At 33.5% G+C, this 27672-nt stretch overlaps 17 protein-coding genes across 17 annotated transcripts; 7 read left to right on the forward strand and 10 right to left on the reverse strand.

Moving 5' to 3' along the window:
* Positions 1-233: 233 nt before the first annotated feature.
* Positions 234-1574, reverse strand: RO3G_03165 (uncharacterized protein; the record flags this gene model as incomplete). Its single annotated transcript, XM_067657756.1, has 2 exons — positions 234-1265; positions 1320-1574. 2 exons carry the CDS (start codon positions 1572-1574, stop codon positions 234-236), a joined length of 1287 nt encoding a protein of 428 aa, XP_067513857.1.
* Positions 1575-1841: 267 nt separating this feature from the next.
* On the forward strand, positions 1842-2648 carry RO3G_03166 (uncharacterized protein; the record flags this gene model as incomplete). The annotated part of the gene is made up of 4 exons (XM_067657757.1): positions 1842-1857; positions 1937-1956; positions 2016-2309; positions 2367-2648. 4 exons carry the CDS (start codon positions 1842-1844, stop codon positions 2646-2648), a joined length of 612 nt encoding a protein of 203 aa, XP_067513858.1.
* Positions 2649-3008: 360 nt separating this feature from the next.
* Positions 3009-4157, forward strand: RO3G_03167 (uncharacterized protein; the record flags this gene model as incomplete). The annotated part of the gene is made up of 2 exons (XM_067657758.1): positions 3009-3107; positions 3168-4157. The coding sequence occupies 2 exons, from the start codon at positions 3009-3011 to the stop codon at positions 4155-4157; spliced, it is 1089 nt and encodes a 362-aa protein (XP_067513859.1).
* A 14-nt stretch (positions 4158-4171) lies between these two features.
* Positions 4172-5547, reverse strand: RO3G_03168 (uncharacterized protein; the record flags this gene model as incomplete). Its single annotated transcript, XM_067657759.1, has 4 exons — positions 4172-4222; positions 4286-5156; positions 5278-5489; positions 5542-5547. 4 exons carry the CDS (start codon positions 5545-5547, stop codon positions 4172-4174), a joined length of 1140 nt encoding a protein of 379 aa, XP_067513860.1.
* A 524-nt stretch (positions 5548-6071) lies between these two features.
* On the forward strand, positions 6072-6440 carry RO3G_03169 (ribosomal protein L22e; the record flags this gene model as incomplete). The annotated part of the gene is made up of 1 exon (XM_067657760.1): positions 6072-6440. One exon carries the CDS (start codon positions 6072-6074, stop codon positions 6438-6440), a length of 369 nt encoding a protein of 122 aa, XP_067513861.1.
* A 403-nt stretch (positions 6441-6843) lies between these two features.
* Positions 6844-7686, forward strand: RO3G_03170 (uncharacterized protein; the record flags this gene model as incomplete). The annotated part of the gene is made up of 1 exon (XM_067657761.1): positions 6844-7686. One exon carries the CDS (start codon positions 6844-6846, stop codon positions 7684-7686), a length of 843 nt encoding a protein of 280 aa, XP_067513862.1.
* A 3755-nt stretch (positions 7687-11441) lies between these two features.
* RO3G_03171 (uncharacterized protein) lies at positions 11442-11999 on the forward strand (the record flags this gene model as incomplete). The annotated part of the gene is made up of 2 exons (XM_067657762.1): positions 11442-11572; positions 11630-11999. The coding sequence occupies 2 exons, from the start codon at positions 11442-11444 to the stop codon at positions 11997-11999; spliced, it is 501 nt and encodes a 166-aa protein (XP_067513863.1).
* A 330-nt stretch (positions 12000-12329) lies between these two features.
* RO3G_03172 (uncharacterized protein) lies at positions 12330-13465 on the reverse strand (the record flags this gene model as incomplete). Its single annotated transcript, XM_067657763.1, has 3 exons — positions 12330-12499; positions 12693-13234; positions 13290-13465. The coding sequence occupies 3 exons, from the start codon at positions 13463-13465 to the stop codon at positions 12330-12332; spliced, it is 888 nt and encodes a 295-aa protein (XP_067513864.1).
* A 380-nt stretch (positions 13466-13845) lies between these two features.
* RO3G_03173 (uncharacterized protein) lies at positions 13846-14456 on the reverse strand (the record flags this gene model as incomplete). The annotated part of the gene is made up of 3 exons (XM_067657764.1): positions 13846-14028; positions 14105-14241; positions 14297-14456. 3 exons carry the CDS (start codon positions 14454-14456, stop codon positions 13846-13848), a joined length of 480 nt encoding a protein of 159 aa, XP_067513865.1.
* A 133-nt stretch (positions 14457-14589) lies between these two features.
* On the reverse strand, positions 14590-15369 carry RO3G_03174 (uncharacterized protein; the record flags this gene model as incomplete). Its single annotated transcript, XM_067657765.1, has 2 exons — positions 14590-14995; positions 15050-15369. The coding sequence occupies 2 exons, from the start codon at positions 15367-15369 to the stop codon at positions 14590-14592; spliced, it is 726 nt and encodes a 241-aa protein (XP_067513866.1).
* A 32-nt stretch (positions 15370-15401) lies between these two features.
* RO3G_03175 (uncharacterized protein) lies at positions 15402-15947 on the reverse strand (the record flags this gene model as incomplete). Its single annotated transcript, XM_067657766.1, has 3 exons — positions 15402-15582; positions 15639-15744; positions 15797-15947. 3 exons carry the CDS (start codon positions 15945-15947, stop codon positions 15402-15404), a joined length of 438 nt encoding a protein of 145 aa, XP_067513867.1.
* Positions 15948-16713: 766 nt separating this feature from the next.
* Positions 16714-17383, reverse strand: RO3G_03176 (uncharacterized protein; the record flags this gene model as incomplete). The annotated part of the gene is made up of 4 exons (XM_067657767.1): positions 16714-17047; positions 17096-17211; positions 17261-17314; positions 17369-17383. The coding sequence occupies 4 exons, from the start codon at positions 17381-17383 to the stop codon at positions 16714-16716; spliced, it is 519 nt and encodes a 172-aa protein (XP_067513868.1).
* Positions 17384-17596: 213 nt separating this feature from the next.
* RO3G_03177 (uncharacterized protein) lies at positions 17597-19186 on the reverse strand (the record flags this gene model as incomplete). The annotated part of the gene is made up of 3 exons (XM_067657768.1): positions 17597-17958; positions 18007-18114; positions 18154-19186. The coding sequence occupies 3 exons, from the start codon at positions 19184-19186 to the stop codon at positions 17597-17599; spliced, it is 1503 nt and encodes a 500-aa protein (XP_067513869.1).
* A 142-nt stretch (positions 19187-19328) lies between these two features.
* Positions 19329-19754, reverse strand: RO3G_03178 (uncharacterized protein; the record flags this gene model as incomplete). The annotated part of the gene is made up of 3 exons (XM_067657769.1): positions 19695-19754; positions 19456-19645; positions 19329-19393 (listed from the first exon to the last, which is right to left on the reverse strand). Exons 1-3 carry the CDS (start codon positions 19716-19718, stop codon positions 19329-19331), a joined length of 279 nt encoding a protein of 92 aa, XP_067513870.1. The 5' UTR covers positions 19719-19754.
* A 3221-nt stretch (positions 19755-22975) lies between these two features.
* On the forward strand, positions 22976-23616 carry RO3G_03179 (maf-like protein; the record flags this gene model as incomplete). The annotated part of the gene is made up of 4 exons (XM_067657770.1): positions 22976-23008; positions 23070-23328; positions 23394-23494; positions 23554-23616. 4 exons carry the CDS (start codon positions 22976-22978, stop codon positions 23614-23616), a joined length of 456 nt encoding a protein of 151 aa, XP_067513871.1.
* A 254-nt stretch (positions 23617-23870) lies between these two features.
* Positions 23871-25402, forward strand: RO3G_03180 (uncharacterized protein; the record flags this gene model as incomplete). The annotated part of the gene is made up of 6 exons (XM_067657771.1): positions 23871-23879; positions 23983-24378; positions 24448-24880; positions 24946-25172; positions 25226-25349; positions 25398-25402. 6 exons carry the CDS (start codon positions 23871-23873, stop codon positions 25400-25402), a joined length of 1194 nt encoding a protein of 397 aa, XP_067513872.1.
* A 1127-nt stretch (positions 25403-26529) lies between these two features.
* On the reverse strand, positions 26530-27229 carry RO3G_03181 (uncharacterized protein; the record flags this gene model as incomplete). The annotated part of the gene is made up of 2 exons (XM_067657772.1): positions 26530-26741; positions 26788-27229. 2 exons carry the CDS (start codon positions 27227-27229, stop codon positions 26530-26532), a joined length of 654 nt encoding a protein of 217 aa, XP_067513873.1.
* Positions 27230-27672: the final 443 nt, after the last annotated feature.

Here is a 27672-nt window from a genome sequence, read left to right on the forward strand (position 1 = left end):
TACTAGATAAGTTTAGATATGGATAACTTGAGGATCTTGCAAATAAATCTTTTGTAGCATCTTGATGCATCATTACAATATCAGTATCAATATAGATTGTTGTTTCCGAGTCATATGTTTGGAATACAGTACGTGTTTGCGTTGTTTTTAATACTAAAAGGAAAAAAAAGATTAGTATTGAATGCAATGTCAAAAAAGGAAAAAAAAAAAAAAAAAAAAAAAAAAAAAAAAAGCTAACCTGGAGATTTGAGTTTTGTACAAATCTTATTTTCAAATTGTAAACAAATATCTTTCATTTTGTCTTTGTTTTCTCTTGTACAGTTGTGAGAGGATGTTTCGGAAAGTACATTCTGAAAAGAATATTTTTCTTGGACCCAAGAAGAAGCCTGATTTTTCTTTAACCAAAGTCTTTGCTTTATATGACTGCGGTTCAATTGCTCTTCTGAAACAATCGAGAATATTGGTTCTTGAACATATTGAGGTGCTTTGCCCAAGCTTTTATGAGTATAAGACTGTAACTGTTCATCTACATCCGATATACCATGTCCATAGATTTTTTCTTCTATGGCTACTGAATTAGGTGCTTCGTGATCTTTACTAGAATCATTAAAGCATCTCATGCGAATCATTGAATCCTTTGAACCTTTGTTAGCGATCCTATCTGAGTAACTTGTGAAAGTGGGTGTATCAAAATGAATAGTTGTAATTTGAGTTTTACTAGCAACATCAAGGTTCGTCATGTAGTCTTGCTTCTCGTCTTCTGCCTCAGAAGGAAAGGAAAGATCGACTTCGCTCACTGCTGGGTAAAGATCCAAAGGACGGTTACTTTGAATGGCTGCCTGTGAAGATAAATAAAGCATGACCTCTAATATATTATCAGGATGAACCCAGTACTTTTTGATTGTTTGTTTTTTAATTGTTTCCTTTTTGGTGTTTACTACAAGATTGGATGGAGAGGGTATTAAACAATTAATTTGATGGGCAAGTTCAAATAGCACAGTAGATGGATCCCAAAAAGTCTTATTTGTAAGCATTCGATGTAGTAGCAAGTTAGTCAAACTAGATTCGAACAATTGATCATAGCGCATAAACAATCTGAGAAAACCTGAATAGTTTAATTTTGCAAAGTGGTACAAGTGATAGATATCGGATTGCACAATTTTAACTTGCTCGGGTAACTGATGATTGTCTTCTTTGTTCAATAAATGACATGCCGCGATACGCCTTTCAATTTCGCCCTTCTTTAGTGTAAAAAATTCGTGAACCTAAAACAATAGGTTTGTACAGAATTCGTTTTGTATCAGCTGTGATCATCTTACCTTTATCCATTCCAATTCAATACGCTTCGCTACAATCCTAGAGGATGAAATAGTATCGATACACTGCTGAAGTTGTGAATAATCCAAATAATTGGACTTCCAAGGCATATGCCTTAAATCTTTGAATTCTTGCTCAAATAATGATTTTGAAACATACATTTTCGCAACATCAGACAATGCGCTTTGTGTTGTTGGCAGGGGCAACCAAGATAAAGGTAAATGATCAATTATCTTGTCCATGGATCTGTCAGTCATTTTTAGTATTAAAAAAGAAAGAGAGTTGATGAAATAGAAAGTGAAGAAGAAAGGGATAATAAAAAACAAGAGTACATGCGTTATTTATACACAAAAATGCATAGATTAGACTTGGTAAATAAACAAATTGTTTCAATGCACACTTGATATTAATCTGTTACACAGTGCTTAATGTCCGCCATGACGTACACAAACACACACACACCATTTCTTTTTTTCTCTCTTTTTTTTTTTTATCCATTATTATTTTTTCTTGTATTATTCATAATGAATGGCTTAGAAAGTAAATTAGAATAATAACTTGTATTTCTCAAGATTGTATGTTGCTTATCTATTTCTTTCTTTTTTTTTGTTATTGTTAGACCAGCTTTTTCAATTGAAGGTTAGAAAGCTTTTTTTTTTTTTTGTACTCTTTCAGATATAAACTTCTCTTCTTTTTAGTTTACAGCCAAGCAATTGAACAAACAATCCAAGCGGTGTCAAAAAGATGAGCAAACAGAAAAAAATAAGTTGAAAAAATCTATACAAGATGGGAATATGGAAGGAGCTCGTATCTATGCTTCTAATGCCATTCGAAAAAAGAATGAGGCACTTAATCTACTTAAGTTGTCTTCCCGTATTGATGCCGTTGCAAGTCGTGTTCAAACAGCTATTACTATGCGAAAGGTCTCTAATTCAATGGCAAGTGTTGTCAAAGGAATGGGAAGAGCTATGGAAACAATGAACTTGGAACAGGTAGGAGAATATACACATTAAACAACATTTGTTTACAAATACCATTTTTATGTGTAGATTTCTATGGTTATGGATAAGTTTGAATCACAATTTGAAGATTTGGACGTTCAAACAGGTTACATGGAAGGTGCCATGGCTGGTACAACAACATTAAATACACCTCAGGATGAAGTTGAATCACTTATGCATCAAGTGGCTGATGAGCATGGTTTAGAATTAAATGATACCCTGAATGAATTAGAGCCAAGTAAAACATTAGCCGATGGAAGTGCTAGTAAACAAAAAGAAAAAGATGAAGATAAAATGTTGACTGAAAGATTAAGGGCTTTGAGACAATAAAAAGAGTAAAGAAGAATTATGTTTATATGACCAGCAAATAATAAAGAAAACCAGACTTAACAGAACATATATAAACGTATACCCTTTCTTTTAGTGGCAAATAAAAAGTGTATGTCTTTCCTATTCTCCATGTGCTTGGCTTTTTTGTGTTCGTATGCGTGAAAAAAAAAAAAAAATTAAAAGCGCGCAGAACAAAAAAAAAAATATTTTTCTCTCTCTTTGAGTTGTAAAATAAAAAAAATGGTTGCGCCTATCAATGAATATACCTCAGAAAACAATACTGTTTTCTCCATTGTTGGAAAAGGCTTAAAGTTGAATACAGCTGAAGATGTGCAAGAGTTTGTTGACACAATCAACCAAATGGATGATCTTGAAGTTATCAAATTAAGTGGAAACACTATTGGTGTTGAAGCAGGCCAAGCTTTGGCTGAAGCATTAAAAACAAAAACCAAACTGAAGGTTCGTTCCTTGTCCCTTTTTTATATGTAAAGAAATGACTATTCATTAATGTGTATTTAGCAAGCTTTGTTGTCTGACATCTTCACAGGCCGTTTGTTATCAGAAATTCCTCTTGCCCTTAAAGCTTTGTGTGATGCCTTTGAACAAGTAGACCTTTTAGAATTAGATTTATCTGACAATGCATTCGGACCAGCTGGCGCACGGCCCTTGATTGACTTTTTAACAAATACTAAGACACTTCAAACGTTACGTCTTAATAACAACGGTCTTGGTATTGGTGGAGGTACCATGGTAGCCAAAGCTCTTCAAGCCAACGCAGATCAAGCCAAGGCTGAAAACCGAATTTCCTCTCTTCGCACCATCATCTGTGGTCGTAACCGTCTTGAGGATGGATCCTCAAAAGCTCTTGCCCAGGCCTTTGCCTCTCACGGTACCTTGCAAGTTGTTCGCATGCCTCAAAATGGTATTCGTCCTGATGGTATTCGTACGATCATTGAAGGATTAAAAGAGTGCAAAAACCTTCAGCATCTAGATCTTCAGGACAATACCTTTACAGCAAAGGGATCCAAGGCTTTGGCAGATGCTCTCGGGGACTGGCCAGAACTTGAAATTTTGAACGTTTCAGATTGTTTGCTTTCAAAGAAGGGCAGTGCCAGTGTATTTGGCGCGCTTCACCAAAACAAAAAATTACGTGAGCTTATGGCGCAATACAATGAAATCCAAGCGGATGCGGTTGATATCTTGGCTGGAGCTATCAAGGGACACTTGAAGTTACTCGAAAAAGTTGAATTGAACGGAAACCGATTTGATGAATCAGACCCTGTGGTAGAAACATTAAAGGAAGCTCTTGCAGGATGGGATCATGAAGATGCTTTGGATGAATTGGATGATATGGAAGAGATTGATAGTGAAGAAGAGGAGGAAGATGAGGAAGAGGAAGAGGAAGATGAGGTGGTAAAGAAAGCAGAAGAGGCAGAAGCACAAACTCCTGCTGCAGATAAAGATGAGCAAGATGAATTGGTTGAAAAATTAAACAAGACACATATTTAAATGATTTTTTTTTATTAATAAAGTGAATCATTACTATCTTCATCATGATCAGTGAAGTTTAAAGTCTTGATCACCATATGTTTACGGTAAAGAGACCAAAGTTGATCCCCTTGGGGACTATCTGTAACCATGGTTTTAGCCAGTTTAAAGTAAGATTCCACTGACAAGTCATCCATTTGATAGTCATCTTTTGTGGTATATTCAAGTTCGTATTCCAAGTGGTCATGTTGGTTCCATTTGGTCAGGTTGGAATAAAATTGGGAATAGCTCAACAAGTGACCAAAGTTATCTGTCTGGTTCACTTCATATTGATAAATACGAAAGGTAGGATAATAAACGGGTAAGACAGAAGGTGCTACTTGTATGACTACGAGAGGTGAATTTGTTATGAAATTTGCATCAATCGTTTGATACATGTTGAATAACCAGTCAGTATAAGCCTCAATATCTCTGTTTGTAGAAAATTCTTGACGCTTTCCATCAAAAATTAAAAAATGATCAATGTTGAGATGGGCAAAGAAATGGCCAGAGATGACGTCTGTATAACTTGAGACGAGTTGCATGAATTCTGATAAACAACTGCCTTTGTAATCACGGGGAGACGGAGGGACATGACCGATCACATATATTTTTGCATGGCTGATCCGAGCCATTTTGAGCTGTTTTTCAAACCATACGAGCTGAGTAAATCCAGGGCTGTTGAGATGCTGACAGTTGTGAACAGCATTATTTTTTTTATAAAAGTACATTGTGTTTAAAGAAATAATATACAAATTGGGTGTGATTTGAGTCATAAAATAACCGCCTTGTCGAAATACAGAGCGTTGTTCAAAAGGTATCCATCGATTCCAGAGCTTTGAATAAAAATCGAGTAAGCCATCATCATGACCAGGTCCACCTATTTGATTATGAGGAAATACATCGTTATTTCCAAAACTAGGTATCACTGGTATATCTTTAAATCTATCAACCATCATATCTGTCACACGCTGATTCAATCTATAAACATGCTTTCTCTTTCTTTTATGATTTTTTTTATCCCAGTCATGTCTACCGTTTTTTAAAAAAAAATGATTGTTTCAGATGAATGAATTGACTTTTTTTTTTTCTTCTTCTTTACTTTGCATTATCGCCTGTCCATAAAACAAAATCTAGTTTATCAACCCATTCTTTCGATATCCATTCAAGTGTTTGCTCAGCTAAAGCAACAGGTGCGTCGCATGCCTCTCCAGGTGAGCCCCATTTACCCGCAGAAGGAGCGGAAGAAGAATGTGTGGTTACCTTATGACAGGCTGATTTAAACGTACTGTTTTCTTTATAATCTTCGTCTATCTGTTTTGTATTGTTAGAAAAAGGAAAAAAGATAATAAAATAGTGTGTTTACATGCATATCTGTAATATGAAGAAAGTAACCATATCGTTTCCTTTCAATTTTTGATTGCCCTGGAATAGTAGTAAACCACATAGAACCCGGTATTTGAAAGATGGTTAAACCATTTTGTATAAAGAAAGGTTTAGCTATTTTCCAATTAAATATAATAAAGAGTAGTGAAAAACAATAAATAAGGATGATCAAAAGAGTCTTCATAAAAAGAAAAAAAAGAAAGAAAAAGAAGGATAAAAAGGTTGGTTGAACTAAATGTATCATTGGTTTTTATTACGTAATTCTATCGCATGCTTGTAACTCAACATATTATTGGGAAACAACTCATGCATATCGTACTCTCTTATCCGGGTTACTAGACTTACTTCTAATTTTGATTCAGGAGTAAGGTTGAATGACTTTAACCAAGCCACTGTTTTCATTCGAAGCTTGTCACAGCCTAAAAATTTTTTTTTTTTTTTTTTGAAAATATAAAATCCTAAACCCTTTCTTTTTTCTTTTGTTCTTCCTCTTTCTCCATTATAGTAAACATGGCTCCCGTCAAGACCTCCCCCGCTGTTGCTAAGAAGTCCAAGTTCATCATTGACTGTTCCGGTCCTGCCAACGACAAGATCTTTGACGCTGCCGCTTTCGAAAAGTACCTCCACGACCGTATCAAGGTCGATGGTCGTACCAACAACCTCGGTGAAGCTATTGCTATCTCTCGCTCTGCTGACAACAAGATCACTGTTGTTGCTAACATTGCCTTCTCCAAGCGTTACCTCAAGTATCTCACCAAGAAGTTCTTGAAGAAGAACCAAATCCGTGACTGGCTCCGTGTTATCGCTACTGACAAGCAAACCTTCGAACTTCGTTACTTCAACATTGCCAATGATGAAAACGAAGAAGAAGAAGAATAAGTTTTTTTTTAATTTGCTTTTGTAATAAATACAAGGGTGAGATGAGAACGAACCCTTAATTTTAATAGACAAGAAAAAAATTTTTTTTTTGTCTATTAAATAAAATCACAATCTCTGTCGACTTGAATAATTTCTAGAGTGATTTAGATCCTCTCCATTGAGAACCGTGCAAAGAACTCTTGAGATAAGCCTCCCATAAATTTTTTTTTTTCCACCCAAAAAAAGATGTATTTCATAAAACCCCCTGCTGTTCAAGATTGAAGCTGAGAATGACAATAAGCTGTTGAGTAACTTGAAAGATAATTCAAAGATATGATTGGCTGGTGCCTTTATAATATATCCCAGGTCACATGGAAAAGTGAAGAAAAAAGAACTAGTCCTTTCTTTCTTTTAAACTTCTTCAATGAAGGTCATCTTGTCATTTATATTCTTATTTTTTATTCTAAAGCAACTTGTAAATTGTAATGACATTTCACCAACTGTAACGACTAGAGAAGTAGTGACAACAATCATAACTGTAGATGAGAACAATAACAAAAAATATTCTGATCAAAACGACAAGAAACATTCTGTAGTTGTGGCAACAGAGACAGTGTATACAACAGTCATTGAAACACCCTCACCTGTTGTAATCCACAATGTTTCTGATTCTGGTTCAGACGCCCCACTTCAACAACAACCATTGACTACAACTTCAAACAACACGACCGAACAATTAAAAAACGAAACCAACCAAGACCAGAGTGCTATTAAAAGAATGATTATGATTTTATCATTAGTGGGAGGATTAGGCGTGATTGCTATTGTGGCCACTGCCGTCATATTTACAAGAATCAAAGCGAAAAATAAGAGGAAAAGAGAAGAAGCGGCTGAGGCAGTAATGACGGCCGATGATCCTTCGTCCTCCTCAAATAATAGTGACAACCGCTTATATCCTCATCCTGACTCTGAAGAAGAAGAAGTCGTTCCTTCTGCACCACCTGCTTTAATGGCAATTGATGCTGTTCCTCGAAGAAGACATGTTATTTCAATGATCTCACAAACAACCGCTTGTCCTTCAGCACCCACAGCCAAGGAACTAGATGCTGTAGTGGATGATGAAGAAGCAGGGTCTTGTTCTAGATATGTGATGCCTCAACCCGAGGGACCACCACCAGCATATACTCCAAGTGCACCACCACATTATGCTATAGACACAGAGGTTTCAAGAAATGTGATGCCAAGAAGACATTCGCTTGGACCTTAATATCTCTTTTTTTATTTTTTTTTATTTTTGCTTTTGTACTTTATTATACCCTTCATCTTCTCCCTTTTTATGTATATTATATTTTCTTAATCTTAAATTCCTCTATTATTTCTCCTTTTACTAAAATACAGTTTTAGGAGGTTTTAAATAAACAGAAAGGCTTTATATTAAGCAATTTCTCCTTCAAACCATTCGACTCCTTTTTTTTTTTTATAGACTTTAGATCCTCCTTTTTTGGGCAAAAGTTATATAATGGGTCTGTCCCTATTCTTTTCTTCTTTGTTTATTTACAACAATGTTTAAATACACTTTATTTTACTTGCTCGCTTTATTTGCTTTGATTGCTTTATCTGAAGCTGGTAGTTATCACCGTCGATCTCCATTAGAAAGAAGAGAGGAATGTGATATCTCTTGTACTGATAACCTTGCAAACTGTCCACAGAGATGTGCCAAATCTCCAGTTGCTAGTAGAAAAAATCTTCGTACTGTATGTCAGAATGGTATTTGTTATTGTGGATTCGAAATTGGCTCAGATTCATAAATTTTCCTTTTTTTTTTGTTGCTATTTTTACATGTTGTATCTCACTTATTTTACATTAAAAGATATGTTTGACACTACTTTTATGTAAATAAAAACGTGTCCATTTTTTTCTATAAAAGATCAAACGTTACTGTTGACCCCTCCTTTCCTTTTTTTATGTTGGTGTAAATAGAGTTTACCATCAAATTAATTTATCATTGTGCATGCTGTGAAAAAATAAAACTTCAAGTAGAGTTGCAAGCAGAACTCTATCTTTTTATAGTATTTAACAAAAAAAAAAGTACTTGTGGTTTTGTTTAAGCATAATTTTTTATTCAAGATCGAAAAAAACCCTTTAGGATTAAGGGTAAAAAATATAAAGGGAAAGAAATGAGTGGAGGCATTAAAGGAGAGCTAGAGGAATTGACTTGGACGGATAGGAAGCTTCTGATCATGTGAGTGCTTAGTAGGGATCAGTTTGCCATGGTACAGCTGGTCTAATTCGTGCAGTCTTGAGCATATAATCGGCCATCATTATGACCAGGAGAGGGCAACCCCAGAGAAAGCCAAAGGTCGTAGCGGGAGCATATTCATAAGGAATGACAATGGATATTTTATAGTTTCAGACATAAATAGGTGTCGGTGCATAGTAAGGTAGTCAATAGCATGATTCTTTGAGAGGTGCTGTGTAGGGTGCTTGGGACATGGTCTAGGCTTGCTACCATAGCCATTCTAATCTCCAACTTATACAGTGACTACATTCTGCATTGAACATGGGTAGCCAAATAATGAGATCCAATGGCACAGATAGACAACAGCCATAAAGTAGTTTAGTTTCGACTCTGCTGGCATTTTTTTTTTTTTTGCAGAAAATGCTACTTAGTAGCTTTAAATACACAAGCATCGAAGTCATTGGTGGTGAATGATATCATCTTCTAAAGCGAAGTTTTAGACAAGAGATATCATTAATGTCCTCTAGTACATCAAATGTACGATATTAGGCGATTGAGCAGTGTGTCTTGAGTAAATGTTGGGAGCGAAAGAGGAACTGTGTTTGTAGAATACCGACCTGTTCTGACATGAAAGATAGTCTACATAGGTGGAGTATCACTTTGGTGGATGCCTTTCTTCAAGCGACTCAAGTCCGTTCGATATAGATGCTTTGCGCTTCTTCAAGAACATGGAGTTGAGGACTTGTGAATCAATTAATGGCCAAACCGTATTCGAGCTGTGGACATATGATGTGCGCGTAGAATCTAGTTGAGAGAAACTTGAAGCAACCATAGGGAATTATAACAATGGACGACAGCAAGTTCATCGTGGCAAGAGCCTTATGGCGACTTCATTTTTAGATGAAGAGATTATTTTTGAACGACATCACTTATTGAAACTGCGACTTTGCTTTTTGGAATGACTATAATCTGGGAAAACGAATAATTTTTTTTCTAAAAATTCGATCTCTATTTTCCAATTGACAGTAGAATCACTGTCTTTTACTTTTTTTGCCGTAATTTCCTCTTTTAAGATAATGTTACCGCGTTCTTTATTTTCTGCTTCAACATTTAAAGTTGACAATAAAGGCAATAATTTAGGTATTTAGTAAACAAATGAAGCAAGTACAAATTGTTCAACTTTATTTTTATTTTTTTTTAAAAAAAAAAAGATGCAGGAAATCAATCTAATATACCTACTATGGAAAATTCATCAATGCCAGTGGGTCACAGTGGGTTTAAAATTCGATCCTTTAGTGAATTTGGTACAGACTTGAGTAGAACTGCTATCAACAGTAAATATGAGACACAAAGCAGTAATACTAGTAAAAACTATGATAATAACAGTGATGACAGTGAGATTGAAGAACAGCTTCTTTATAAAACAGAAAGTAATAGCAGCTTGAACATTCTTCAAATGATTGAACAATTGAAAACAAAGGTGTGTAAAATAAAAAGAAAAAAAAAAAAAGCTAAAGCAGGAATTTGACAAATAACCTATTTCACGCGTATCCAGCTTGAAGAACAATATGTAGAACAAAGCAAATACCAAGAAAAACTGAACAGCGTGAACCAAGCTATAAAATCAACAAGTGAACAGATTGCACATTATGCCAATCTTTTATCTGGACAATCATCAATACCCAAAACAGCTAAATATCCTAGACCAGCTGAAATTGTACCTTCTGAAAGGTTACAAATGGGAAAAAGATCAAAGCCACTTCCGCCACTTGAAAACATTAATAAAACTCTCAAGAAACATAAAATAGATAGTTCAAATGTAAGAAAAATGCAGTGGAGGCTGAGAAAGAGGGCGAAAGGGGATGTTTTTCTTTTTACTTACTCTACTGTTTATAAAAGTCTTCCAACAATCTGTTGTCAGGAAAAACACATAAAAATATAGTTGATATTCCTTATGCTACAAAAAGAACAATGGACATTTACACAATACGCGCAAAAGAAAGTGATATGGTATTTGTAAAAAAACCACGATCAATAATGTATAATATTGCAGAAGATAGTTCAAACAAACACCTGTCTAATTTAATGATCACCACTTCCTTGGCAGGTGATGTACAATTCTGGTAAGTGGAAAAAGAAAGAAATGATAATCAGGATTTTAATTTATATGTATGCCAAATGAAGGAATGCTAAAGAGAAAAGGTTTTGTTACAAATTCGTTTTTTTTTTTTTTTTTTTTTTTTTAAAAAAAAAAACGCTAATTTTTTATAAAGAATGTTAAAGACAATAGGAAGTGACCATCTTTATGACTCTTGGATTGAAGATATATGCTGGGTAACACCCAAAGCATTAGCTCTTTGCCCCGCCCAAAAATCTACAGAACCAGTGAAAATGATCTATATTAACGATGTTGATAATGTAAGAAGAAAAAGTATCGTTATTGACAGTAGCTCACTTTGTATTTTAGGCAGACGTAAAAGGACGTGTCCATATAGTAGGCAATTCTCCACATGATAGTGGTATTAGTGTAATTGGTGCCTTAAAAGAAAGTGAATATAGTGATAATTGTAAAATTGTTACAGGTGGCTTTGATAGATGTGCGGTAAGCAGACATATTACTACTTAAATATCAATCTGATTGTCAGTTTGTTTAGTATTTATGGTCCCTAAAGAGAAATAACCCAAGTGATCCTTTTGAAAGGCAGAGCGTAGAAATGTTACCATTGAAGCATACCTCAGCCTTGACAGCTTTCTGTCATGACTCATACAATGATCTGATGATCATGGGAGGACAAGATGAAAGAATTTCTGTATTTGATATACAAAAAGGCACTGTCATTAGAACAAATCGTTCTACAGGAAAGATTTGCCAAATCATTCAAAGCAATTTGAATCCAAACATTATACTCACCACGTATGTAACACAAACTACTTTTTTTTTCTCTGAAACTAAGAGATATTTTAATGATAGGCGTTCATTACAAAATGATCAATTCCAAATTTACGATTTACGAGAATCTGATGATAAGGCTATAAAATTGAAGTTTGGTCAAAATGAAAAGGATAACTTGTCAAGATATGTAAAGGCAGATATGCATAAAAACGGATATATGGTTGCTTGCGGAGGGCAAGAAACGGCAAAAGTTAATTTTTGGGATTTGAGATACTGTGGTGTATCAAGCAGAGTTTCGTTTAGTGTAGATGTTCCTAAAACACCAAAGATCTTAGTATCAATGTTCATACCTGGTCAAGATACAATGGTCACCGCATCTTCCACCCGATATATGAATTGGTTAGATTATTCTGTTCGAAAAGATGAAATCATTAAAGAATTTGAGTAAACTGTAAATGAAGGAGCCTATTTTTTATTTTATTTTTCAAATAAGTTATATCCTTAACGAATGGTTTAAAATGTGCAATACACGTTAATCCGAATTACTGTACATTAAAAAAGGATTCTTTTATTTATTTCAAACAGTATTACAAACAAGTTCTACAGTAAACTAATGATTCGCCTTGGCTTCCACTATAAACCTTTGCACCAGAATCCAGTTGTTTAGAGCATTTAGCACACCGTAAACATTTTTTATGCCAGCGACTTGCAAATGGACCAGGCGTATCATCCATAATGGCTATCGTCTGCCGACATCTTGGACATGTCTTTGACCCCCCTAATCTCGGCAGCACTCTTGAACGAATCTTGGGCTGTGAGTGTAGATCATGACAAGACTGGCAGTAAGGTAGGTGGTTGACTTCAAAAAAGGGCTCTCCAAGGGATATAACTTGACTGCATCCTCCTTTACATGTAAAACACTCAAAGTGATAGACTTTATCTTGGAATCTATAGGAATCTTCAAAGATGGATTTTTTACATTCAAAGCAGTTTTGCGTACTGCAATTCAAATGATACACCGCTTTGCCATCAGTTGCGCATTCATTATTATCAAATGGGAGGTGACACCGACTACAAAGAAAGCAGGCCTTATGAAACCATGCATATTGTCCAGAGGACAGTGCCAGTTTGAGTTTTTTACCGGTATCACCTAAAGGCTCACGGCAGTATTGACAAGGTTTTTGAGAGATAGACTTGATGACAGGAGAAGAGACAGAGGCCGTATTTACAAGAGGGGTAGACATTTGTTCTTTAGGTATAGCTAATCTTGGACGATGAGACGATTTTCTTTTTGAAAGTAAATCTGGAGAATCTTCAGGCGAGGGTGTGCGTGATAAAGGCGGTGTGCTAAGAGAAGGCTGAAATAAGTCACCGTCAAGACGGGGCCTTGAGCTATTGTATTTTGATAATAAAATAGATGACCTTGTAGAGCCAAGGGAAGAAAGGCTTGATTGCGAGGAAATGGAATCGTCATTATAAGATGGTCTTCTTATGCTATTACTTTTTGTACCAGCCTGCAACATGAAGCAAGGCTCACAACAAGGACGGTTTTGAAGGTCTATTAGAGGATTTGACTCTAAAGACTTTTTACAATTAAAGCAAACAAAACATTCTTTATGCCATTTCTTGTCGACATGCTCAATCCAAGCATCATTTTCAGATATCGGTTGGTTACAGGAAGGGCTATAATACGTATTAATTTTAGTTACTTTGTATACGCTTCTTTGTTATTATTTACCAGTGGCCCTTATTATATAGCTTTAAATGACATTCTTTGCAATAAGGTACATCATCTTCTAAAATAGTTGTATGATATAATGCTTTGCTACAGCAACTACACACTTTTTTATTAGTGTAGAAAGCAGATTGAGCAGTTGGTATTCGCTTGGCATTCTGATTTGATTTTTTAATCATTTCTTCTGGTGCAAGTATTGTACCCGCATATCTTTTGTATAATAGATTATTATTTGTTTGTTTCATATAAATAATAACAATATTTACTGAGACTGCCATTTATCTACAATTGACACTCCACCTACTTCAGAAACAAGACAGCTAATAGTAGACTCAACAGATCTTCCGCCACATTTACTACATTTTCCTCGAGTTATTTCTCCACAACGATGACAAAAGCCCATATTGTTAATAAAGAAAGAAAAAAAAAATTAAAAATAAAAAGAAAGTAGAAAAAGAGCAATGAAAATAAATACTTTAATTAAAAAGGGGGAAGGAGGCTTTCCTTATTTTTTAGATGTCAAAAACATTCCTTAAATGGTAACAGTCAACAAACAACTTTATTTATCTTCTTCTACGGCTTTCTTTAATGGTTGAACGCCCGTTTCTACATATTGTTGGTCTTCTTCAAGTGGTTGCTCTGGTTCTTGCTCAACCATTATACTCATAAAGAATTCAGCCACTTTTTCATGGTTTCTTTGTTGTGCTTCATAAATAGGTGAATGGTTCATTGAATTTTTAATCTATCTTTCCTTATTAATACTTGTTATGATTATTATTGATTATTTCATTTACCGTGCAATCAGCGCCTCCTTTTACTAAAGCTTCAACTACTTCATAGTGACCGTTTAAAGCTGCCCAATGAAGTGGCGTGTTTCCTTCTGCGTTTTGTACGTTAACCAGTTGCTTTGCATCTTTTAAAGTTGAAATTTGTTCAATTATATATTTTACAATGTCTATAGTATGTGTATTAGTACGTGTTGTATGTGTGAATCAGTTGCCTTTCATTACCCAAGTGATTATTAGCACTTGCCATATGAAGTGCAGTTTTTCCAGTTTCGTCTTTTTCAATCAGCAACTTGGGTTCAGGCTTACTTGATTGGAGCTCTTCCAGATCTCCTGCACGAGCAAAGTAAATAATATCATCGAGTAATTCTTGGTGATCTGACATCGTGTTTTTTTTTTTTTTTCTACTTTAAAAAAAAAGAAAAGTTATCTGGAGGCTTTTATTCTTTTTTTCAGATCCCGACCAAAGAAGCAGAGAACAATGACGCTTTTGAGCTTTTTATTAAATATGTACAATTTCAGTCTTCTTCACTTTCGTATACACTTTCATATTCATCAAATTCATACTCATCTTCGTATTCATTATCACTTATTAATTGACGAAAATCCCCCACAATATTATAACAATCTTTTATGTCAAAATGCTTCAATGTTTTGCATTCTTCTGTCAAAGCTCTTACTCCCACTTCTGATATTTTCTCGCATCCAGGCATATGTACTCTGGTAAGTGATTTAAGGTGTCTAGCCATTAAAATGAGTGATGCATCTGTAATATGTGTTGAACCCAAATATATTTCTTGAATACGTGGGCAACATTGTATGAGTGCTTCGATGGCTTCGTCATTGATCAAGGTGCATTGATCAATACAGAGTATTCGCAGGTCATACAAGTACTTTGTCAGTTGAATAAGTGACTTGTTAGTTCTAAATGTATGTAACATGAGCGATGAAGCACAATTTTTTTAAAAAAAATCTTACAATTGGGAACAGAGATCCAGATTGAGTAGTTGGAGATTAGGTATTTTGGGTGCTAATCGTATCAGTGATTTGTTCATCTTTGCTTCCCATCGATGAGGCAACATGTGTAAATCTAATTGTCTAACAAGTGAACCAGTTTGTTCAGTCAATTGTGATGTGAATAATTCAAACTTTTTGAATGTTTTAAATTGAGGGGAATAATACAAGAAAGGTTGTGTTATATTGCGTAGTGTATGTGAAAGAGTGGCTAATGTAGCGAGCGTCTCTTGGTCATCTTTTAGATTAGAAACTATTTGTGATAAAATCTCGAACGCAAGCATTTTATCTGTGAAAAAGAAAAATATGGTTTTTTTTATTCTTCGTCTTCAAAAATTTCCTTGTAACTTTCTAAGATAGATTGCACTACCTTGGCTTGTAACTGAGATTCAGCTATTTGTGTTTGAGAGCCTGCTTCGTTACTCATTAGAGTCAAGCCAAAGATAGTTGCTAAATTGGCGGCGCCCATTTTATTAAATCTTTGATAAGATTGCACTCTATGTTATAAGCTACGTAAATAACAAAGTAATAACATATAATCTGATAAATTTACTTGTAAAGATGGCACATTAAATATTTCAAGGTAGCATAATGTGCATCTGATAAATCATTAATAGCTGTGTGTAGTGCAATTAACCTTGCTCTATCATCAGGTAATTCTATATATGATATGAATAAGCACAAGTATCAAGCATACAGTAAATACTTTACTTGCTGCATCAAGAAACTGTTGATATGAACTTCTAGGGAACAATGGATTAGGTAATTCTCTAAACCAAAGCTTTAACACCCCAGTGACATTATTGATATCCGATAAATCTTCTTCTGATATAGGATTGGGATCTCCATTTTCAAACTTCATTTTTATCTTTTGTATTTTGCTACCAATACCTGATATTCGATAAATGCCTACTGAATTAAGTGCGTATTCTTCCACAACAGTAGCGCATCTCTTTAAGATATCAGGCACCATGTCAGGTGAAGTTTCGGCTAGTTTCTCTAAAGACACGCCAAATACCCGAGGGTTTGTATAACTATTACTAACTGACATCTTCTTTTGGGATTTAATTATTATATTAAAAAAAAATATGATTCAACACTTACACTGTTGTGATCTTGCGATAAATAATCATTCTTTTGTATGCGACCGCTACGATCTGAGCATAATCTTACGAACTCTATCCAATCTGAATCTTTATCAATTTTGTTTATCAGACTTCGTAACCCCTTTCCTATTAACATAACATGATTAGTGTATGTTTCCTGATCTAAAATACAATGTACCTTGATCATTATCTAAAGCAAGTCCATCTTCAGTTAAAGCTTGCTCAAAAGTATAGGCATAACTTGCTAATTGATATCGAAGTGCGACACTACATTCATCATCTACTGCTTTCAATTCCTACAAGTTATACTGTTACACACCTTTATAACAAGTGTGAAACACATTAACTTACTGATAGTACTTTGGGTAGATGAGTTTCATAATATTCAGCGTGTGCTTGTACAGTCTTTTTCTGCTGTAATTTATATTGACTATCTGCAGCATCCATTTTATGTCTACAATCGTTTTCATTTCTATCTAGCTACTCATTGCATTCAATATTGCAAAAATAAAAATTTGTTCATTAGTGTACCTGTGCGGCCGTTCTGCTTGATCTAAATAAATTCTTTTTGGTATTTTGACTTGGTTCTTGATTCTTTTGCGAAACAGCTTTCCCCCACTCTTCATTAGTCGATTCAAACTTTTGTTTACTTTTTTCTAATTGTAAATCTGCTTCTTGGACTTGCTTTTCATAATGTAAACCAGCATCTTTAATCTTTTTTCTATCTTTTTCAATATGTTTTGATAGTGTCAATAAATCTTCTGCTGATTCAGTAATTGAAGTAGCGAATCGAATACGTTGACTGCCAATATTTTCATGCACTTTTAATATAGATATCCAAACATCGCCAAAAGTGCTTTACTAATTGTTATTTAAAGATACATTCTCTTATTACTATACATACCCTGACTTTGGATGTGATTTATCAAATGTTTCAGCGCTAGTTTGAGCAATTTTAACCATATCACGACCATAACTTTCTTCTAAAAATGCTCTCTTTTTTAAGAAAGCAGCGATATCCTATAACCATAGTAAGTAGACTTGTAAAGTTTTGTGAATCGTTATTTACCCTTGTCATTTGTGTATTGTTCTTTACTTTTTCCAATAGTGCTTGTAAGCCACCCTATTATATTGATACATTATGTACCCACTCAACATACTCTTTATTGATGTTTACTTCCAACTCGGCCATTTGTAAAATAAGATCATTAAATTGATTTTCAATTGTATCGACTGTCATCATTTATTTATAAAGTATAAAGAAGAAGAAGAAGAAGAAGAAGAAGAAAGAAAAGTGAAAAAAGGACTAAATATAAAAGAATAGGAGAAGGCTGCTTTGTTTTGTTATACAATGGAATTTCCTTATTTGAACTTAAAAATGCAAACCACCAAAAATGTTTGTGTGCTATAAAGGCCAATGCTGTATCCAGCTTTCATATCTTTCTTGTTCAAGCATCATCTCTCGTTTGACTTCAACTGTCAGTTTGAATTCTCTATAATCTTTTTTACAAACGGTATTGTCTTTTAAATCCTCAATAGCATCTAGTTCATTATGTTCAGCCTCTGGTCCAAATATCGATACCCACCGAAAATTTTCTGCATCATATATCATATTGTTCACAATGGCTGAAGTATATTTACTTATCGGCTGTCTACTATTAATAAGTAAAGGTCGACGTATGCTGGTTTTCTCTTGAAATGCCAACAATGCATTCTCGTTGCCCTTCCAACTTTGACTGTTTTCATCAAACTTCATCCCATTGAACTCTGATTTACCCGTTAATAACAGAGAGGAAAGTCAGTTTGTCAATTTACCTTTCTTGATGTTTAGATTGTTTGGCTTTATCAATTTAACTGTACTTTTCTTATGAGCTTTCGCCATATTCGTACGCCAAGGTCTTTGAGAGTCTGTTTTATTTTCACCTTTTGTATGTTTTGTAGACAAAACATACTTTTTCTTACCCTTCAGTGTATTCAAGTTATCCAGTTCATCCAATTGAGAACAGTGACCATATAACTTTTCTTTCTTTGGCTTGGAGATCAATGTCATACCGTTTGCTCCTTTTTTTTCTAAAGAACTCGATTTATTATCACTCTTTTGCTTGTTATCTGGTTTTAATGATTTCTGTGATTGAGCACGAATTTCTTCTGCTCTTCTACGTGAAGCAACTGTGTCTAATGTAAACCGATATAATCGCTGCATAGGTGGCTTTGGTTGTTGTTGTTGTTGTTGAGTTCGAATAGGTTTTGGCTGTGGCAACCTAGACCGTTGTTGTTTAGTGTTAATGCTCTTCTTTTGTTTTTCAATATTAAATTCTTTAATATTCAATCCTTCACAGAAATCATCCTCTTCTTTCTCCCTTTGAATGGAGGCTAAAATATGGTTGGGTTTTTGCTTTTCCATCGTTTGCTGTTGTTGTACTGGATTGTTATAGACTTCAATGCCTTTCTTCTTTTCATCAAGTTTTTTCGAGAGCAGAGTCATATCCTGAGGAAATTCAAGTCCATCAAAATCGTTATCATTATCATACTCTGGTTCACAAAAGTAAACATTTGCATTAGGTGAAGGTAGTTCCAATGAGGGTGGCTCAATTGGCATTTGAAAGTCATAGAGATTTTTCTTGGGTTGCTGCTTGAATTTTGAAGGTGTAATCTCGATATCTTGATCCCAATCATCATACGCATGTACTTGCTTAGAATTTCCCAATCTTTGTATTGTACCTTGTCCTGCATACATGAAGCCATCCAAACCACGAATGAGTGTATTATGACTAGTGACTTCTGAGTAATTACTAGTAGATAAAATGCTACTGCTTGTTTCGCTTTCATCATCTTCAAGGTATTCTTGAGGAGAATGAGTTCGGAATTGATATCTTTCACAAGCAAGGCTTAATTCTTTATCAGACTCCATTGCATAAACGCCTTTACGCTGAAATACTTTTGTATCAGAGAAATTGATATCCACTTCCCAATTGTCCTCATGAATCATTTCCATTGTGTATATGTGTAAAAGAAAAGAAAGTAATAAGAAAAAAGCTTTAAATAAAAATATAATGAACCCCACACTAAACAATAACAAACTTCATTGTTGTCAATTATTTTTGTACAAACTTATTTTATTTCCCAATCTTTTTTTTTTAGTTTTCTTTTTCAAGTTGACTAATAAACTTTTCCAAATCAAATTCAGGGCTATCAACATCAACTAAAAAACGGGTTTTATCAGAAAAAAAAATTTTTTTTTTTTACTTGTTTCTAATTCATTACCTGAAGCGGTAGTAACAGCAGTGGTTGAAGCAGCATTTTGTTTAGCATAAGCAAGTCTAGCTTGTTCAATCAAAAGTTCTTTACGATGGTATTCAGCTTCAATCTTTTTTTGTTCAGCTTGCTTTTGCAAACTAATGTTGTGAGTGTAGCCATAAAAGAGACCATAAGCTAAAGCGGACCAACGTCCAACCTATTTTTCTTCTTCAATATCCCTCTTTTTCATTTATATTAACACTTACGTTTGCAACAGCACTGTTAACCATTTTTATATTTTTTTTCTAGGGAAGGAGATATAACCCAGGGGAAAGGGAGGAAAGGGATGTTTTAAAAAAAATTGCTTTGAGTTTAAAATGTGATTTTGATTTCGCCCCGAAAATAATGACGTGTACAGAAGCAAAACGTTATTGGATTGTCACTTTTTTAAAATTGCTATCACACTTATGCCAATGAATAATAGATTCAGCATGCATTTAATATTCTTTTAAGTAAAAGTCTCATAATAAATTTCTAATGATGCTGTCTTTATAATTCTCAACTAGTGGCACTTTACTTGTTCGTTCTCTTGCATTCTTCCTGCTTTAATTTCTTATCCTTTTTTTTTTTTATCTCTTTTAGTTTTTGGTAAATGCTTTTCAACTGCTTCATGTTACGTGACAGTTTTCCAACATTGCCCTTCCTTAATTCATTATGTGTATCATTACTTGATTAAATCATATTATGAGCATAGTATCATTCATTTGATGATAGCGAAAGCCAAAGACTACATGTTAAATACTCACAGTGATTACAAGCGATGTAGTGATGTTGCTTTAGTTGTCTCAACTTATATTCAATAATTAAAAGTAATTGATCTAATTGAATTCTTATGTCTTGTGTCTGTACAATTCTGTTTGCTGAACGTCATGCCAATTTAGCAATAGTAGCATCAATAATATACTTTAAACTATCCATCAAGAGATGATGGTATTTGCTATGTTTTCAATATAGATGATATAGATTTTGGGCAGTTCAGTTCTTGATTTAGATATTGAAGCAGAAGAGATTTTTTTTCTTTTCTTTACCTCATTACTACAGTTTATGAATTTGAGCTTTTTATTAGATATACTCAATAGAGAGGCGAGATTACTAGTGTAAAAACTGCTTGAGATACTGACGATGGTATGTTTGCTCTTTTATTTCAAGAATATGGCATTTAAAAATAATGAAAAATACTCTCTGTTAATTTCATACTTTAGATTTTTTTTTATTTCTTAACTATTCGAAGTGCACACATTTATTGTGCTCGGCAAAGAAATGGGTATTTTTACCATTGAAATATTCGTATTTCTTTGCCTATATCAATGTATTGTCTTTTGCGGGGGTTTTTTTTATAATTAGCAAATGTATAATATTCTACATGTACAAATCTTGTAATTTAATTAGAAGCAGTAGATATAGCACTAGTACAAGTTTTGCTCGTCAAATATGGTATTTTTGTTACAATTCATCATCAATTAGGGTAAATCAAATCACGAGAAAAAGGCTAAACCTGTAGTTTTCATGTTTGAGTGATAATTCGCTTGAGCTTTCTCTCTTTTGATGCGGTACATATGAAAGATGACTAAAAAGATTGTATATTAACTGAAAATCAATGTAGGTGGCGCGTTCCATTTGAAATTACGCAAATTTTTAAATTTGCTTCACACAAGCTTTTACCTGGGCTAAATTGAGTATTTGCATTAACAAATTCATAAAATAATATAAAGTGCTTTGAGACATTATGGTTCGCAGTATGCTTGTTATCTTATTTAATAAAACAATTAATAATTAAAGAAGAAATGATTAAGCTGCCAATTTGATGACTATCTTTTACCGATCAAACTATGTCTAGTTCATAAAATCGAAATAAGAGTAGCCTTTTCTAAAATAAATGAATAAATGAATAAATAAATAAATCAACATCTGTAAAACCACTCAATTCAGTAAGTAACATCGATAATATATTTTGTAATGCGTCACAAAAAAGGTATTAAAAAAGAGAATGTTTGATGATGATTTTTTTATATAAAAAAAAATCATCTTTTTCTAAAATAAATCTAAAACATTCAAGATATTTGCTATGACAAACATTGTGAAATAAGCTTAATGCTATTTACAAAAAAAAAAAAAAGGATGCTAAAATAAACATGACTTTTATGTATGACCTACATACTCTCTATGGAGTTAAGATAAAGACTGTTTTAGAATTCATGTCTAAATAGAGCAAATTCTAATGTTTTCATTAGATGACCATTTCAAGAGAAACAGACACAAGGAGTAAAACATTAACTGGCACAGGATTACCAATCGTCTTCATCATTTACTCTCATTGAAATACAATGTTACATATTCAATTGTTGATGCTTTCTTCCCGAAATAGCAAACCAAGTTAAAACGATAAAAAAATAATATACAAACTTACGGCTTTTTAGAAGAGTAAATCTAAAACTAATCACTATTTTTGTGCCTCGCCTAACATCAAGCGCATTTGCTACTTGAAGTCGATTTTCATAATTTAAGAGGGGGAAAAAAGCCAATGGATCTAAACAGTTGGTTCATAATTATCTTTTTACATGAAGAATATTGTGTGCAAGTACATTAATAAATATAAAAATAACGTTGATAATAAACTACCATTTCTTATTGAACTATTATTACTCAAAATGGCTCCACAACCGAAACAATAAAGCATAATCTTATCTTTCGGATGAAAGGCTATTTCGGTTTAAATAATATCCGTTTAGCAATCACTAAAATGTGTTTCACCTTGATTTTAATTTGGCTTCGCTTGATAGCAATTAAACGTGAAAAATAAAGTTCACTTTGTGATATGCTTTAGGAATATTAAGGCAAATGAGGCAATTTAGTTCAAGCTAAGCTTTCAATGTGAATAAAAATGATTCAATTGTGCTATTGGACATAAATTATCATTTATCATTTGCAAAATAAAAAAGGAATTACTGTAGTAGGACACGTCTAACGGCGTTCTAGTTTTTATTTATTTGATTAATCCGAAGAGGAGTGTTGTTTAATATGTCACAAGTCTTTAACATGTTGATTTTAATCTAAAAATACACAAAATTTTTATTTGTTTATTCTATTCTTACTTCTCTTATGCTAAAGGCATTACAGATATAAACAATGTTTTTAATTTTCCGCAAATCCTTGTTTTTCGTCACAGCAATTTTTTTTTTTCCTGATTTTTTTTTTCTTTTTTCTTTTTTTTTCTACTCTCTTTATTCAAAATAAAAAGAAATGCCATTAGAATTACCTGTTATAAAGCAACTTAATTGTAAATCAATTATATTAGCATCAGCATCACCTAGAAGAAAAGAAATATTAGGTGACATGGTAAAAACAACAACAACAACAAGTATAATAAATAAATAATCAAAAAAGTTTAAAGGGAATAGAATTTAAAGTTGTTACTACTTTAAAGCCAGACGAGAATAATCCTGCAGCTTATAAAACACAAGCTGATTATGTGGCTGACACAGCTTATATGAAAGCAAAAGAAATTTTTGAAAGATGTGAGGTAAAATAAACTAAAATTTATTTTTGTCCTATTTTTAAATCGCTAATAATAATTGTAATAGATTGATCCAGACTTACCTAATGCAGATATTGTTATTGGTGCAGATACAATTGTGGTAAAAGATGAGCAAATACTAGAAAAACCACGCGATAAAGAACACGCACAATACATGTTGAATCAATTAAATGGATCTACTCATTATGTTTTGACAAGTGTACAGATTGTTTATAAACAAAAAGATGGAAAAATAGAAAAAACTGGATTTGTTGAAAAGACAAATGTTACATTTTCAAAGTTAGATGACGAAATTATTAATGCCTGTATGAAATACAGAATAATAATAATAACCTTTTATTAATTGTGATACATTTATTTTAATATAAAGACATCAATTCAGGAGAACCATTCGATAAAGCAGGTGGTTATGGAATTCAAGGTGAAGCATCTTTACTGATTGAATCTATTGAAGGTGATTATTGGAATGTAGTAAGTTGTCTTTTTATTATTATTTGCAACCCTTTTGTATCTCATTTTATATAATCTAGGTTGGATTGCCTAAAAATCGTTTATTTCAAGAATTAAAAAGAATCGCGAACGTCTGCGTTTAAATCTTTTGTTTATATACACAACCACACACGCTTTATATCTTTTTTTTTTTTTTTTTTTTTTTTTTTATATAAATTTATTAAAATCAACCTTTTTTTTTTTAATATTTGTTTCAACTTTAAATTCTTGACAAGTTAATTTTTTTTTCTCCCCCTTTTTTTATTATAAAATGGAAAGTAATTTCATGTTTAACAATGATGACAAAAATCAAAGTGCTTCATCAGAAATATCACTCGTAGCACAGTTACCAACTCAAATGTCCTTTGTAAGTTTAGATTTAAAAGATTTAAAATAAATTTCTCAATATTTTTATTGTCTGTTCTTTTTTTTTTTTTTTTTTTTTTTCTCTTTTATTTTACATAATTTAGGCAATGACAAACCCACAAGAATATAATATGTCTTATGGACAATCTTATGTACCTCATATTACGACTACTCCTGTTGTTAAAAGCCATAGTATGATCTATAGTCCTCATCATTATCAGCAACAAGATACGAATTATAATTTCATTGAAAGTAATAATTTAACAATGGATTTTGATTATTTTGATCATGTAACTGCTCCTCCTAATAATGCCAATCACGGTATTGTTGCTATGGATACATCTGTGTTTAATCATAAGAACAGTAACATTTATTCCCCATCCATAAACTCTGTTACAACAAACTCTTCAGCCATGATGATCGATACAGCCCTTTCACCAGTTTCCCCAATTAACCTCATGAGTCCTACTTCCCACATAATGAATCTCAATAGCCCTATGGTAAATCATTCATAAATTTCTTTCTTATCTTTTTATAACTAAAACAAGCATCTTTTGTTTGTTTGTTAGGATACCTTCGTAGCGCCTATTAATACGTCTTACATGATGGCCGCTAATAATACCAATAACTTATTTCAACAACCTATACAAAATGAACAACAATCCTTTGATAGAAAAGCCAAAAGGTCTTTACCCAGAAGACATACTGTTTCAACTCCTTACAATACAAATATGGTTGAAAAGGGTAAAGAAATGGCTGAAAAGCCAATAGAACAACCAGCAACAACCAAAACACGTAAATCCTCTTTAAAGGCAAAAAGACACAGATCTATGGGAAAAATAGATATTTATTCCCAAAGAGACTCCTCTTCAACACCCCCACCTATACCAGACATGAAGGAGCTTTCACTTTGGTCTCACGAAGAATTATTACAAAGAGTCATTGAATTGGAAAAGGAAAAAGAGGTTGCAATGTCAGTTGCACAAAATTCTATATTAAAAGGTTAGAACACAAAAGGGGGCTTTGAAGAAGGAATTTATTGAATAACGTTTTTTTTGGTTTTACAGATGACGGAGTATTAATACAAGGGAACACAACTGCACTACATAAAATGCCGGATAAAGTTAGATCGTCCTCACCAGTAGATAATAGCAAGGAAGAGGTAGAGGATGATGTAGAAGATGATGAAGATGAAGAGATGCAAACGTGTCAGTGGGAAAATTGTATAGAAGAATTTATTACAATAGAAGAATTAATAAACCATGTAAAAGATGATCATATCGGAAGTGGAAAGGTAAAAATACATTCACACAATACGGGAAAAAAAAGAGCTAATTTTTACATAAGACTCAATATTACTGTTGCTGGAAAGATTGTGCTCGTCAACAAAAGCCTTTTACTAAAAGACATAAAATGCATAATCATTTACGTACACATACTGGCGAAAGACCATTTGTTTGTACAGAACCAGGTAAAAAAAAAAAAAAAAGAAAAGTGGCCTTTTTTTTTTCTTACACAGTTTAAACAGATTGTGGGAAAAGGTTTTCTAGACCTGATTCATTAACAACACATGTAAAAATTCATTCAAACATTAGACCTTACCTTTGTAAACATCCAAACTGTGATAAGGCGTATTACCATTTAAGATCATTGCGCAAGCATGAGAAAACTCATAATAAAGACGAACCACCTACAACAACTGTAGTGGTACAATCAACAGCTTTACAACCTGATAATCTCTTTATGGCAAAACAAGACTTATATTCTGATTGGGCAATGTCTACTCAAGCTGCTGTATTGAATGTTATGGATAGAGCATACATTTAATACATAATGTCTTTTCTTTTTATTATTACAATAAAATATGAATGTCTATTTAAAATATAGAAAGACTTTTACACTTGTAAAAATAAATCGCGTTCCTCTAAATATGGTAATTTAAGAGAAGGAAAAATTGCCGCACATAAGGTTTTCCACTAAAAAAAAAAAAAAAAAAAAAAAAAAAAGTATACTCAAAAAGTCTCGGAGCCGAGCCGAAAGCATGCATTCAAGACAGTAAGGTTTGAACGACAAACATTAAGCTATTTGTGCAATGTTAATCATTTTTTTTCTTTATTTTCCACAAGGCTATTTTCTACTATTACCCAATGTAATGCATTAACAACTTTATTACTAATATCTATACGCCCAATATGAAGCTGCAGAGATAGCTGTCTGTTGTGTTTCTCTTTCAAGCTAAAGAAAAGGGGATCAATAGACTTGTTATAATACGTGTTTTTATTATTATTACCTCTTGTTTAATTTGTTTATGAATTTCACATAAATAATCTGAATAATCCATTTGAGAGTAAACTTCATCCTCTACCATCACTGAAGATAGTTCAACTTCCAAATCAAGACTATGCCTAATCAGTTGAAACTTCGGCAAGGAGACGGAATTTAAAGCCATATTGTTGTACAAAATCCATAAAGGATTCTTCAAGACGGATTCTTCAATTTTTGGTAAACATTTCATTTGAGGATTAATCTTGTCAAGATCCAGATTCCCCGTTACGTGTTTTAGCAGTTCAGAAGAAACATCTTTTCCCAACCATAAAAATATTCTATTATGAGTTTCTGTAGAAGAGTTAGCTTTGTTTAATTTTACATTGTCATCCCTTTGTTTTACCAATCCAGTAAATACCCAAAGGGTCTAATCTATCATAGGATAGTCTTTCTAATGGCAGTCGCGATTTATCCTCTTGAGCAAGCCATTCGTGTATTTTAATCATTTGAGGATAAAGCCATCTCATCGTTCCCTTAACACTGGCTGATTTCATACGTCGCATATTATACACCCGTATGTCGGGATTGACTGAAGAGTCTAGAAAGAAAAAGTCAGCTATTTAAATAAAGTTTGATAAGCAAACCTTTTCTCAATACCAAAGACTTTTTGAATGAAGACAATAAAAGTGGTAAAGTCTTCACTGTCTCTGGCAAAACTAATTGGGCAGGAGAAGCTTGTGGCGTAACGTATTTTCGGTAGCTAAGAAGTACTTTTACGCAAAGTTCATCCAACTCTTTAGATAAATCCCCAAGGGATTTTTTTGCAGACATTGCAACAAATTGCTTTGTTAAAAGACAGATGGATGCATCCAAATCAGCTCCCTTGAATAAAGAGGCAACTGTTTTCGCCACTCCAAGTTTCAGATTGTGAACTCGAAGACGACGTTCTCCAGTAGGCGTGGTATACAGCACGGCACACTGAACATACGCATTGTCCGTCATATTGTTGCCATCAAGTTTAAGTTCAACACCAATCGAAGTATCCTCACTAATACCCGCCAAATCGATATCAGTCGCATTACTCATAGAAAAATTGCCGTAATGATTTGCTACACTGATGCCTTTATAAAAAAAATAAGTTTCAAATCTTTATAAACGTAAATTTACCATTTGAGCATCGTATACGCATTGTAGCCCTATAACCATGTTCTCTTTGTAGACTCTTTTTCAAATCATGATATACCTCCTCTAGCGGATAAGTCTCCCCAAAATTAGGAAAATAATAGGTATCACCGCCTGTAAGAGCAGACAAGACTCCAATGGTTGCTATATCAATATAACTATTAGCAGGAGGAAAGAGCCAAAGATCAACAGAGATCCCTGTCTGAACAAAATCGTTGGCTAATTCCGTGTAATAGTTGATTTGAGGAGTAAACAGACTCTTTTCGCGTTCACATGCGTACAGCGTAGGATCGTCACGGTTCTTTAATGTGCCAGGTCCAAAGGTTGGTAAAGATGTTGAGTCGAAT

This window comes from Rhizopus delemar, genomic scaffold, assembly GCF_000149305.1.
Source record: "Rhizopus delemar RA 99-880 supercont3.2 genomic scaffold, whole genome shotgun sequence".
NCBI classification, from domain to species: domain Eukaryota; kingdom Fungi; phylum Mucoromycota; class Mucoromycetes; order Mucorales; family Rhizopodaceae; genus Rhizopus; species Rhizopus delemar.